The 13495-nt window shown below is 52.0% G+C and overlaps 1 protein-coding gene across 2 annotated transcripts; it reads right to left on the bottom strand.

Moving 5' to 3' along the window:
• Positions 1-2078: 2078 nt before the first annotated feature.
• LOC100279257 (uncharacterized) lies at positions 2079-10642 on the bottom strand. Of its 2 annotated transcripts, none has more exons than XM_008663583.4 (12): positions 10373-10642; positions 9944-10114; positions 5624-5895; positions 5386-5503; positions 4591-5250; positions 4365-4466; positions 4073-4273; positions 3784-3958; positions 3409-3680; positions 3213-3308; positions 2662-3097; positions 2079-2572 (listed from the first exon to the last, which is right to left on the bottom strand). In XM_008663583.4, exons 2-11 carry the CDS (start codon positions 10028-10030, stop codon positions 2684-2686), a joined length of 2397 nt encoding a protein of 798 aa, XP_008661805.1. In that variant the 5' UTR covers positions 10031-10114; positions 10373-10642; the 3' UTR covers positions 2079-2572; positions 2662-2683.
• Positions 10643-13495: the final 2853 nt, after the last annotated feature.

The raw sequence follows: 13495 nt of genomic DNA, 5'->3' as shown, positions 1-13495 counted from the left end.
TCAGGTGGCACGCTAGACGAACCGCGAAGCCAGGCTGTTGACCGAGGGACTGGGGCCCACCAGCCGTCCCAGAAGCCTCCCAGCTCCTCGTGTTGCCTGTCGTCTCTCACAGTGGGTTTTGGGTGGCAACAATGGTTAATGTCCAACGGCTGTCAGATATTCCGTCAGACGTAAGTCTAAACTTTGAGGGTCCGAGTTGACCATCGAACATAACTTCAACGTTCGACTGTTGCCTTCAAAGCCATCGAAAGTAATGAAGCCGTCGAAGGTTTATTGTTTTCCTGTTGTGCTACACACTCTTCATCCGAGTTGACCGTCTAAGGTTTATTGTTTTCTTGTTGTGCTAGACACTGTTCATGTTATTCGTGTTCTAAATCGGTGATAGTAGGTTTATCACCACACCGATCGTTGTATTATGAAGTGGCAGTGATATATTATCATCATCGTTTTTAATATAACCAACAATGAAGTAGTGCATGGGATCCAGTAGTTGACACGATATGTGTATCTCCAGCGTGTTTTCGTTTCAAAATTATGTGAAAACAAGCTAGAAACTCAGCGATTGAAATTGCATCGTTTTAAATTTCGTGTTTTCGTTTTAAAATTATATGAGACGCACCTGGGTTTGCACCTTAAATCTAGGTGTGACAACACACTAGGGTTAGCCAATCTCCGGACTATAAATATGTACCTTAAGTTTCTCATTAGGGGGATCGTGAATCTCATACGTTTTGCGGCTACATGCTTTGCGCATCGCCATCCTTTCTGGGTTTTCTACGGGTAAGTGCCACATCACCATGATCGTGTCTCGTGATCAGGGTGATGTTGTTGTTGTTCGTTAAAATCTTTGTGTTTTCTCATACTGAAGCGTTTTTATGGCGATAAGCACTAGTTATTGTAATATTTACAAGAGAAGTATTGGCAGGTTTGTCATGTGTATATGTTGTTTGCCGATTAGAAATGTTTCGCCCCCCACGTGAATTCCCAGGTGTAAGGGTGGTGCCCCTCTTTGTTTCATCTAGTAGATGTGATCTGTTATTGTTAGTCTCTGATTCATCAAGGATCTGTTTAATATCTACATAGTTAGGCCTTGCATAGGGATTGTTCCGGGAATCGGCTTATGCTGGTTTTGAGGCCTCTGATCTGGTCGGCGCTTGGATGCCCATCACGCTTGCAAGCCTCAACTATGTGCAGGATGTTCCGACTGTGCAGTGAAACTTTAACTATAGTGGTTTGGATCTACCTGGTGCGAACAGAGCGGGGTCTGAAGAACCATTGGCTCCGTGCGTCGTTGACGTGTGGATCCGATGTGAGCCTAGGGAGATGATCGGCTTCTTAGTGCCGATATGACCCGGGGAGACGAACATGACTCGGACTGATGTTTGCATGTGTTTGTGTATATAGAAAACCAACTCAGAGCACGTCGACACTCTCCTGATTGGGTATAGGTCAGTTGGCACGCTAGACGAACCGTGAAGCCAGGCTGTACGCTAGGATTCGGGCCGTTGACCAAGGGACCGGGGGCTGCCAGCCGTCCTAGAAGCCTCCCAGCTCCTCGTGTTGCCTGCCGTCTCTCACAGTGGGTTTCGGGTGGCAACAACGGTTAATGTCGGACGGCTGTCAGATATGCCATCAGACGTAAGTCTAAACTCTGAGGGTCCGAGTTGACCATCGGACATAACTTCAACGTCCGACTGTTGCCTTTAAAAATCGTCGGAAGTAATGAAGCCGTCGAAGGTTTATTGTTTTCCCGTTGTGCTACACACTCTTTATCCGAGTTGATCGTCGGACATAACTTCAACGTCTGACGATTGCCTTGAGAACCATCGGAGGTAATGACGCCGTCCAAGGTTTATTGTTTTCTTGTTGTGCTAGACATTGTTCATGTTATTCGTGTTCTAAATCGGTGATAGTAGTTTTTTATCACCACACCGGTTGTTGTATTATGCAGTGGCAGTGATATATTATCATCATCGTTTTTAATAGAACCAACAATGAAGTAGTGCATGGGATCCAGTAGTTGACACGATATGATCTCCAGCGTGTTTTCGTTTCAAAATTCGGTGAAGACAAGAAGCTAGAAACTCAGCGATTGAAATTGCATCGTTTTAAATAGCAAGAAAGCTACGAACAACAACGGTACACGTTTTAGCCAAGCATTGGTGATGAAATGACTGGTCCTAGATTCTACAAATCTTTGCAATCCAAAAAAAATAAAATAAAAGAGGTAAACAAATCTCTGTTCTCTAGCTACGAGCCTACGAGCAGGCACAGGCACCTTTTAGCCTGAACAACAACAACACGACGAACATGACGAAGTAAACCCTAGAAAATATGGAAAGAGATCCAGAAGAAACAGCATCTTCTCTGCAGCACGCATCCTTTCTCTAGTTGACTCGACGGAGAAGTCAATACCCGAACCATCCCCCCTTGCATAGTGGTGACGCCTTCTTTTTCCCTGCTTGCATCAGTATCAGAGCACCACATGGCAAGGAGAGTCTGAGGTGCGTTCTTGACTCCCCACTGATAAATATCTCCGATCCCCAAAAGCTGCACCACCCCTCCTCTCGCTCTACAAAAAAAAAAAAAAAAACATTCAAACGGTTCATCAAGCTAGGTGTATTTTCGAGCCCAATTAAGGAACTGAAGCAGCATATTCACCTCTCTATCTTATGGATGGCTACTACTGTGGGTTGCCTTCAGCGCCGCAGACGGCAGCTTTGATGCGCTCCACGGTGCAGGCGATGAGGCTGTTCACCGTGGCTACAGAGCCCAGCGAGAGCTTGGCGGTGGGGACGGAGTCCACCAGGATCTGGAACGCCACCGTCAAGAGGGACCCGCCGGCGGCCTCCAACTCCTCCAAGCCGCCGCCGGCAGCACCCTCTCCTCCGTGATGGGGAGCCATGCCCGGCGCCGGCGGTCCGTCGGGGAGGATGGCGAAGCCTGACGGCAGCAGGGCCACGTAGTCCGGGTCGCCGCCGTTGAGCACCACGTTCATGGCCACCACATCCACCGGCGCGTACACCACGTATGAGCCCGATGCGTCCGTGCAGCTCTCCTGGAGGATCAGCATGTTGCTCTGGTTGGAGTTTGCGCTCTGTACATGGTAATATAACACACAATAATCACAAAACAATGGATGATCCGATTGTTACATGTAAAATGACACAAATGAAAAGAAAGGCACGCGAATTGAACGATCGAGCACTTGCATTGACACGAAGAAGGGAGACGCAGTTGCCATGGTCCCGGCCGTTTGCAATATGAGCCATTTCTTGGACTGCGCCACCGTTGGAGAGGATGTCCCACTGCAATTATATTGACATGCATGCAGTGTCATCGGGAGAGAGGTAGAGAGAGAGAGCGTTGGTACGTAGGATCGGACATGCATGACACGCACGTACGTACCTCGCTGCGAGAGGTCTCGTCGCGGAGGAAGTCGAAGACCCTCTTGGGCGGGACAGGCAGCCAGAAGGAGGTGGCAGCGTTGAGGACGATGCCCGGCGGCCTGCCTGGGTCGTCCACGCTCTTCCTGGTCATAACGCGGACGTCCTCCGCTCCGCTCCCCGACAGCGTCGTCCACTGATGCGCCGCAGACGCGGTCACGCCACCGCAGAAGCTCGCCACCATCCTCTCTGCCAGCTTCAGCATGCTCTTCCTCCCCTCTATGCTCGTGATCACTGCGGGCAATTTCACATTGATCTATATATAGTTCTACACTTCTACATATACTACTAGCCCTTACTTATCCATTGGTTGCAAGTAGTGGGGTACTTTACTTACCACCGAGGTCGCCGTTGGGGATGTTGCTGGCCATGGCACTGGCGAGACGCTCGCACTGTCGGTCCAGCGTGCCAACCCACCTTGTCGCACCAAATCCCAGGCCTGAATTCACCAAAGGCCTGTAGAGATTGTGCACTGATCTGTCGTCCACCTCAACATGCTCAACCCAGGTCACCTGCAATGCAACACACAGCCTGATGTTATATATATATTGACATGACTTAATTTCCTGACATGCCGGAAACATAAAGTTTTGCTTGGAGACATGCATGTTGTTGAGTTAACTAGCCTTTGAGTAGCCATTGGGCATTTCTTGGACAAGGCATCCTGATGGCCTGCGCCGGCACTTGAGAGCGGGGCTAGGGCGGAGGCTGTCGAGTGATACATCGACGACCGCCCACGTCCCATCGGGGTTGTTCTTGCAGTACCTCGCAAAGTAGCTCTCCCGTGTCGGTACCAGCGGTGACGGCACCTGGAACTCCATTGACATCTGCAAGTTGATGATTAGCCAATAATCTTGTCAGCTACATAGTATTAATTGATCAACACCTCGTGCAATGCACCATTGTCGAGGTACCCACCACTTGCAATGCACCATTGTAGCTCCCTGCCACACCGGTTGACAACACCTCGTGCGTAGAAGCCCTCGACACGATGCTTGAGAACACTGCAGCAAATCGGTTCTGCATGAACGCAGAAGCAGATTGATGAATTAATCACATGGATCAGCAAGCAGAGAGAGAGACCAAGAAAATCCATTCAGCTGAAAACCCAACAACGTAACCACCACCAGTGTGCGTCACTGACCGCGTCCATGAGTATCTCCACAAGGCTGTCGCGTGTCATGATCACGACGGCGTCGTCTCGAGACGCCTCCGGACGAAGCCCGTACTGCCTGGGCCCAAGCCCGCCCGGGAACGTCCGGCCGTACTCCTCCTCATCCAGCTGCTGCGGCACCCCTGCCACGCCCCCGTTCCACAGCGGCGCGTCGACCCGCGCCATCCGGAGGAGCTCGTCCATGGCAGCGACGGCCAGCTCAACGATCATGGACTTGTCAGCGCTGAGCTGCCCGGCCGACACGCTTCGCAGCAGGTCGCCGGCGGCACCGCCGAATAGGTGGTCAGCGGCGCCGAGGCCACCACCACCACCAGGCGGCTGGACACCGTAGGCACCAGCAAGGTCGAACGGGGAACGGGCGGCGAGCGGGCTGGAGAGCACCGGGAAGGAGACCATGGGCTTGCCGACGTGCTTGGCGGCGATGCCCGAGATCCGGTCGATCTCGTCGCGAAGGCGAGCGTTCTCGAGCCGGAGGTGGTGCTCGTCGAAGGACATCTCACCCAGGGCGGCAGGGCCGCCACAGCTGGGGCAGGACGCTGTGCCTAGCGCGTCCTTGTACCGCATGTTCTCAGCTCGCAGCTTGTCGTTCTCTGCGCGCAGCTGCGCGTTCTCCTGCCGCTCGTGCTGGTTCTGCATACGCCCATATATATAATATAATCACGTTTGCATTGTCAGCGAGACTATGCGTATATATATGATCCCTCTTTCTATGCGTGGCATGGTACTATGTATGGATGCACAGCACAGTGGTGTATTAGAGCTTGCCTTCATCTGTGTGCGCTTGTTCTGGAACCAGAACTTGACCTGCAGCGGCTCGAGACCGAGCTCCCGGCTCAGCTCCTTTCGCTGCTTGTCATCCGGGTGTGGACACTCCTTGAAGAAGCTGATCAACCACAGTTCAAAATATCCAAACATTCAGACATGACCTTGATGAATAGAATTTAAATGGTGCTTAAAGCTAGCTAGGGAAGAAGAAGAAGAGTGTTCATGTCATTGTCCTTACGCCTCCATCTCTTCGATCTGGTGCTGGGTGTGGCGGTGATACCGCTTCTTCTTGTTTGGCCGCTGGTTAGGGTCCTCGTCCCCCTGGCCATCATCGCCGGAGGCGGTGCCATCGGGATTCTCGCTGCACGACTTGCTCTCAAACTCGTCCACCAGCGCGTCGGAGCGACCGTGGATGATGTTGTCGCTGCTATCCACTGCGGCGGCTGGGATCTGTTCAAAGAGTTGCTGCTCGAACGCTTGCTGCAGATGATGGCTGTCTAGGAAGTCAGCCTGCGATTTCAGTCCAAAAAATACGCGCACGAGTCACAATTTGAGATGATACTATTGGATATATAATTACAGATATGGAGGAGATCTGGGGATTACTACACGATGTTAATGGAACATTAAAGATGCAACATGTTTTTTTTTATAAAAAAACATTTGGAGCAACTACCCAAAAAATAACTTTGAATGCAGAATCATGACGATTTACGGCAAAAAGAATTGACTGATTTTGTCGTACATTACGCATGTCAAAGAGAGTTGCCTCCATTGAAAACGAGAAGACGGGAGTTTTGCTTTTACGAAGATGCAAGGAAATTTAAAAAAGGGTCAAAATAATTACAAAATCCTGTAGTACAGTACGTAGATCGCTCATACTTTCTTCTTAATTGTGATAACGATTGCCAATTTAAGTACGCGCGATGGTCATATATACACTCCATGAGTTTGATTTCCAAAAGAAAAAAAATGCACTCAAGCAACTTGTCTGCTCTTCCTCCCTAACGCTAACGGCAGGTACTACTCAGTTTACATTAAATAGCAGATTGGTACTGGCCAGTATCGTTGAACGTCGCGCCCATAAATACATGTATATATGTACATGCTATATATAATTAGCTCAAGGAAGTTTTAATCAGCAAGAAAAAGATATGTACAAGCAGGAAAATTAATCAACAACGACAGCAAAATACAATTATATTAGTAGCATATGGAGGAAAGAAAATCTCAAACACGGGAAGAATCTTCTCTGGCTTTAATTTGTTTTTTATTAAAGAGGGTGGGTGCCATCTGAAATGAATCCCAACAAAAACAAGGCTTCTTGCTTTACTAAGCGTGTGCCCATGCGTTGCTACAGTAACTTAAAAATTGGTTCAAAATAGTGATGCAAAAATCAAATGCTCGAATGAATGATGTTGATCCCAGAATAGCCATAACATTAACGTGTGATTAAACAAGAAGAAACAGAGGCATATTCCAAGAACATTATCCATATACCATTGTAGTTTATAAATCTAAATTATTCTAAGTATGAATAAAAATCCTCTCAAATGTATACCTATCTAGTTTTTTTGTTCGATGAGGTTAAGATATCTCCGAACATTCTTAGGCATGTGCAATCGACATGAATTCCCTTCATCATAAGTTAATAGTTAGGTGCTCGTACCTTGCTACGGTTCCTATATATCAGCATAAACATGACTTAAACATGCCATAATCAATCAGGTTCTTAGGATTGTGAACTACTGTCTATGCAGCTTCCAAGGGATCTGATTTACAGAACTTGCTCTATGCCCGAGGTTGGCCTCGGGCGAGTCATGATTATGTCTCCCGACGAGGTGAATTAATGTCTATGCAACCTCCAAGGAATCTGATAACAAAACTTGCTCTATGCCCGAGGTTAGCCTCGGACGAGTCGTGAGTGCGTCTCCCGCCCGGGGATGGCCTCGGGCAAGTCGTGACTGCGTCTAGAACTTAGTCAATTGATTTATACTCTAACTATGTTTGTCTAAGTCACAGGAAGGTCCTCCCAAGAGTTGAAGTCAAGTGGACAAGAAAAGGAGGAAAATGCAAGTTCGGGCTACTATTTGGGCCTCATCGGATAGTCGTTCGAGACTCCGGCGAGTCGTGGTCATCGGAGAGTTGTTCAGCCGGTCTGCCTCCCAGAGTTGGTTGACGGAGTTGGTCACCTTCCAGAGCAGTCGCCCGAGGCGTCCTCGGGCGAGTCGGTAATGCGTTGCCAGTCTGGGTCTCACAAGATTGTTGCCCAAAGCGCCCTCAGGCGAGTCGTGACTACGGGAGGTCTCGGCGAGCCGTGATTACATCTCCCATTCGAGGTTGGCCTCGAGTGAGTTGTGACTGCAGGAGGTCTTGGGCGAGCCGTGACTGCGTCTCTCGCCCGAGGTTGGGCTCGGGCAAGCCGTGACTGCGTCTCCTGCCCGCAGTTGGTCTCGAGCGAGCCATGACTGCATCTTCAGCCCGAGGTTGGGCTCGAGCGAGCCGTGATTGCGTCTCTCGTCCAAGGTTGGGCTCGGACGAGTCGTGACTGCGTCTCCCGCTCGGGGTTGGCCTCGGGCAAGTCGTGACTGCATCTCTCTCCCAGGATTGTCCTTAGACAAGTCGTAATTGTGTCTCCCTGTCGAGGTTGGCCTCGGGCGAGTTGTGACTACTTCTCCTGCCCGGAGTTGGCCTCAGGCGAGTCGTGACTGCGTATCCCGCCCAGGGTTGGCCTTGGGCGAGTCTGGCTGCCTCTCCCACCTGGGATTGGCCTCGGGCGGGAGTCATGATCGCATCTCCCGCCGGGCGAGTCATGAGTGCCTCTCCTGCCTGGGGTCGGGCGAGTCGTGACTGCGTCATCCGTCTGGGGTTGGCCTTGACTGTCTAGGCCTCATCGGACAGTCGCATAAGACGCCCTCAGGCGAGTCGTGGTCATCAGAGAGTTGGTCAGCCGGTCCACGTCACATAGTTGGTCGGCGGAGTTGGTCACCTTCCGGAGCAGTTGTCCGAGGAGCCCTATGGCAAGTCGAAAATGCGCTGCCAGTCTAGGTCTCACAGGACTATCGCTCGACTTGCCCTCGGGTGAGTCATGACTGAGGGAGGTCTCGGACGAGCCGTGACTACATCTCCCGCCCGAGGTTGGCCTTGGACGAGTCGTGACTGTGGGAGGTCTCAAGCGAGCCATAACTGCGTCTCCTGCTCGAAGTTGGTCATGACCAAGCCATGACTGAGGGAGGTCTCGGGCGAGATGTGACTGCATCTCCCGCCCGAGGTTGGGCTTGGACGAGCCATGACTGCGTCTACCATCCGAGGTTGGCCTCAGGCGAGTCATGAATGCATCTCCCGTTCGAAGTTGGCCTCAGGGGAATCGACACTGCGTCTCCCGCTCGGGGTTGGCCCCGGGCAAGTCGTGACTGTATCTCCCACCCGGGGTTGACCTCAGGTGAGTCGTCACTGCGTCTCCCGCCCGGAGTTGTCCTCGGGCGAGTCGTGGCTATGTCTCACGCCCAGGGTTGGCCTCGGGGCTAGGCGTGAATGCGCCTTCCACCCGAGGTTGGCCTCGGGCGAGCCGTGACCGCCTCTCCCACCCGAGGTTAGCCTCGAGCAAGTCATGACTACGTCTCCCGCTCGACGTTGGCCTCGAGCGAGTCATGACTGCCTCTCCCGCTCGAGTTGTCCTCAAGAGAGGCGTGACTGTGTCTCCCACCGAGTAGCCGAAGGATTCATTGTGGGAGGAGGTGCCGGAGGAGTCGTCATGGGAGGCAATGCCGAGTGTCGGGATTAGATGAGGAGGCGGAGTAGCCAAAGGCTATGCCCTAGATGTGGTTTCTACCCGGTGCCTGCGGCCAGCCTGCGGGTCCGGTGGAGACGGAGAGGAAGGCACCGTAGAGGGGGCACGATAGGCAGGACGGTGGTTGTCTCGGGGTAGGTGCGACGGGGCCAGGGATGAGGGGGATGGGGGGAGCCGGGCGTGGAGGAGGTGGAGGCAGAGGGGAGTCGAGGAGGTGGGGAGCGGTTGTGGCGCATGGAGTTGAAGGCAGGTCGAGCATCGCGGGGGCGGCGGTTGCGGCGCCGAGGCTGCGGGAAACGGCGGCGAGTTGGGGCGGTAGTCGCGGCAGGACGAGTGGGTGGGAGCACGATGAGGCGGGGGGCACGGTGTGGGCAGGATCTGTGCTTAGGCCTTGGCGTGGGTCGATCGTACGGTGAGGGGGAGGGCGAGGCAGAGCTATGGTATCGCCAGAGCGCCCACATTAAGTTCTTAATAGAGTAGTATCCCCGCAAAAAGTTAAACTAGTATATTGCTAACTAGCTACTACTTAGGACATATACATCTCTAAGACGGTAGAACGGTTTTCTAAGTATAAGAGACAACAAAGAAACTATATGGGACAACCCTGAGCCATTTAATCATAAATGCGGTTAAGAGACAATACGTATGGAGACTCGTGCATTTCAGTTAAAACCAGAAACCTCTATTAAATGGGGTTGTAGACGTCCTTAGCTAGAGGGAGATGACTGATCCTGCACACTCCAAAAGATTGCTCACCGGAATAATCACCTGGCTTAAAGATAGCGCTGACGAGGACCCGAACGCGACGCCATTATTCCGGCCGATCATCGCCGGCATGCGCCTTGCCGGAGTCATGAACAATGGCAGCACGGTACGTACGGTCCCAGCTAGTGCCTCGCGAACCCTAGCTCATCTTGCTCTATATCGTCAGCTTTCATTCTGCAAAAAAAAAAAAAAGTCATGCACGTCACATATGTACATATATGTCTGTGCTCCCAAGCAAGCTAACCAAGAGATAAAAAAAGGCAACTGTTAGCCTAAAAATGTCTACAGACTACAAAAAGATCACTGGCTGGGCTTACACACGCCACGTAACAGCAGGGCCAGCAGCTAGCAGATCTAGGGCACGCTCACAAGCAAGAGTTCCCAGGCCAAGAACCTGGCTAGGCTGCGAGATCTGAGGCAGGCGATCTGTACCTCCGATCCCGGCCTGTGATGCCTTCTTCCAGAGACACGTTTCGTCGGTGATATCGCATGCAGGAAGCCCGAAAACGAGCGCTCCGTACTCGCAGCTGGCTAGCAGAAGGCGGGAGAGCTAGCATGGCGAGATCTCGGGGAGGAAGAAGACGCCATGGTAGGAGGAAGCGGAGGGGAACGGCGGATGGGAGAATGTGGAGATGGGGAGGAAGGAGTTATTGCGAGCTGGGCAGTGGAGAGCGGATGGATTCAAACGCATTTATTGAGAGAGGTGTGCAGCGTTATTGCTCAGTCAGCGAGAGGAGAGAGAGTCAGCCGAGGAGAGCGAACTAGGAAGGAGGGAGAGAGAGGTGAAAGTAACGTACTCGGTGACAGCTACTACTACACTGCTAGTACGACTCATGTATGACCTGTTTTTTCTGTTGAATTTTTGCTACTGCCAAATTTACAGTGCTGTGCTTGGTTGTGCTATATAAAAATAGAAGCAAGTATTCAAAGTCTGGACCTGCTGACGCTGGACGCTGGTCATGTTGTTCATGTGAAGGCGCGGGAACATGCATCATGCCTTAGGATGTCAAATACTAGTATAACATTATTAAGAATACATTTTTTATTTTATTATTTACTTCTAACCAATAAATCAGGTGGTTGTATCACTACTGGAGACATGATGCACTCGGCAAATGCTTTGCTGAGTATCACATTCGGTAAAGAGGCTTCATCGAGCCCAACGTCGGCAACGGGCCCCCTTTACAGAGTACTTATGGGTTCATACATATGTTGCTCATTATATTCCACAAAACCATCTTCTGGATTAACCACGAGATAATCTATTTGTCGACGAACCGGTCATCATTGTAGCTAGGTGAGGGGGTCTGTCATTGAAAGGGAAATGGCCTAAACATTTCCCATAATCGATTTTGGTGTTTGAGGTCCATCACAAACCATGTGGACTAACTAGTTTATCTAGTTAATATTTTTCTTAGTTGCATAAAGTTCATATACAACAAAGAAAATTACGGTGGGACAATTCTACAAGTTTGAAGCAAAACAGACTTGCTGCAGCCAGTGGCACACCGGACTGTTCGGTGCCCTGGCTGAAGCACTCCGTGAACTTGCCACTCTCGGGTTTTCTCAGCGCTCGTCCACTAAAAATCACCGGACAATCCGGTGTGTCACGAACTGTCCGGTGAGACCAAGGAGAAACAGTCAACTTCGCCAACGGTTGACTACGGAACAGTCTGACCGTCAGAGGTCAGAAGAGAGCCTGCGATGTCAGATCGCACCGGACTATCCAGTGTGCCACCGAACTATCCGGTGCACCAAAAGGACAGAAGTCTTCAACGATCAACAAATCCAAACCCCAAAGGTCGGCTGATGTGGCATTCACTGGATAGTGACCAGTGAGTGTCCGGTGCACCACCGGACTGTCCGGTGTGCCCATCGACAGAGCAGTCAGCCAACAGCTAGAATAGTGGTTGGGGCTATAAATACCCCCCAACCACCACCATTCAAGACATCCAAGCATCCCACTCTCTTCATTCAATACAAGAGCAAATAATACACTCCAAAGATACATTTGTCGGCGTTTCGGACCCGCGAGGACCCTCAACCGACCAGTGAATTTGTCGCTGCGTGTCCCTGCCCAGATGGGTTGATGCAAGATGGAATACAAGAGGGAGGATGAGGCTTATATTATCTTGCATCGGGGTGCTCGTAGTAGGGGTTACAAGCGTCACGAGAGAGAGAGGAAGAGGGTTCGGCCCTGAGGTGAGCTGTCTGAGTTAGCCTCCTCTACGTTTCTCCCACTCTGCCTGCCTCCTTTAGGAAGGCCCTGGACATCCCCTTTTATAGACACAAGGAGATGGTCCAGCTGTATAATGGGGGTGTAGCTATGTGCTAATGTGGCCAGCGGAGAAGTACTTGAGCCCTGTAGAAGCGCAGCTGGCGGTGCGGCGGCCCTGCTGACGTTTCTATGCTTTCGTAGAGAGTTGAGAACAACCGACGTCATGGACGCACGCAGGGAACCATCATTACCTGTTACCGGAGTAATCTAGATGGGACACCGGTCTTGTTCCTTTGTAGCCTAAGGCAGCTAGCTAGGGGTAGGGTAATGATGTATCCCCAGTGGCGTAGTCGGTCCGAGGCCGAGGTCGGGCGAGGCGGGGATTCCTCCCGAGGCCGAGGCTGAGGTCGGGCGAGGATGTGACTCCTCCCGAGGTCGAGGCTGAGGCCGAGGCCCGAGGTCGGGCGAGGCGGAGACCTTCTCCTGAGGCCAGGGCTGAGGCCGAGGTCTGGGGTCGGGCGAGGCGGAGACCTTCTCCTGAGGCCGAGGCTAAGGCCGAGGCCTGAGGTCGAGCGAGGCGGAGCTCCCTGTTGCGCTAGAGGCTGAACTCGGGGGAGGTTGTGACTTACTGTCGTTAGTTTTACCCTGGTGGTTGGCACAGTAGTCGGAACAGGGTGAATAGTGATGTTTTCCTGTCAAAACGATCAGTAAAGGGGCGAAGTGACTGCGGTCACATCGACCTTGCCGACTGAGGCGCGCGTGTCAGGATAAGGTGTCGGGCGATCCCTGCATTAAATGCGCATGCGATACGGTCGGTTGGTAAGGTGATTTGGCCGAGGTCACTGTACGACAAAGTTTGCCCGAGCTTGGCTTCGGGCGAGCCGAGGGTGCGCCCACTGCATGAGGAGGCCCTCAGGCGAGGCATGAATCCGTCCGGGACTACTGTTCTTGCCCGAGGCCGGGCTTGGGCGAGACGAGATCGCGTCCCAGAGGCTTCAACTTTGAACCGCGCTTACCGGTCTTTACGGTCTGTTTTGAGGATGTTTTCCCGCCAGGTTAAGGAGCATTGGGGGTACCCCTAATTACGGTACCCGACAGTAGCCCCCGAGCCTCGAAGGGAGTGTAGGTACTCGCTTGGAGGTTCTGCCGGATTTTTTTGCAAGGGGACCAGCCCTTCTTGGTCATATTTTGTTCCTATGGGTGCGCGCGAGCGCACCCGTCGGGTGTAGCCCCCGAGGCCTCGGAGGAGTGGTTTGACTCCTCTGAGGTCTTAATTCTTTTTGTGATGCCTCGGTCGGCCTTGTTGTTCCCTCATGCGGCCTGGCCGCCGCTCGGGC

The sequence above is a fragment of the Zea mays genome, chromosome 10 (genome assembly GCF_902167145.1).
Source record: "Zea mays cultivar B73 chromosome 10, Zm-B73-REFERENCE-NAM-5.0, whole genome shotgun sequence".
NCBI lineage: Eukaryota > Viridiplantae > Streptophyta > Magnoliopsida > Poales > Poaceae > Zea > Zea mays.
The sequence above is the reverse complement of the archived record's forward strand: the minus strand, read 5'-3'. Positions and strand labels throughout refer to the sequence as shown.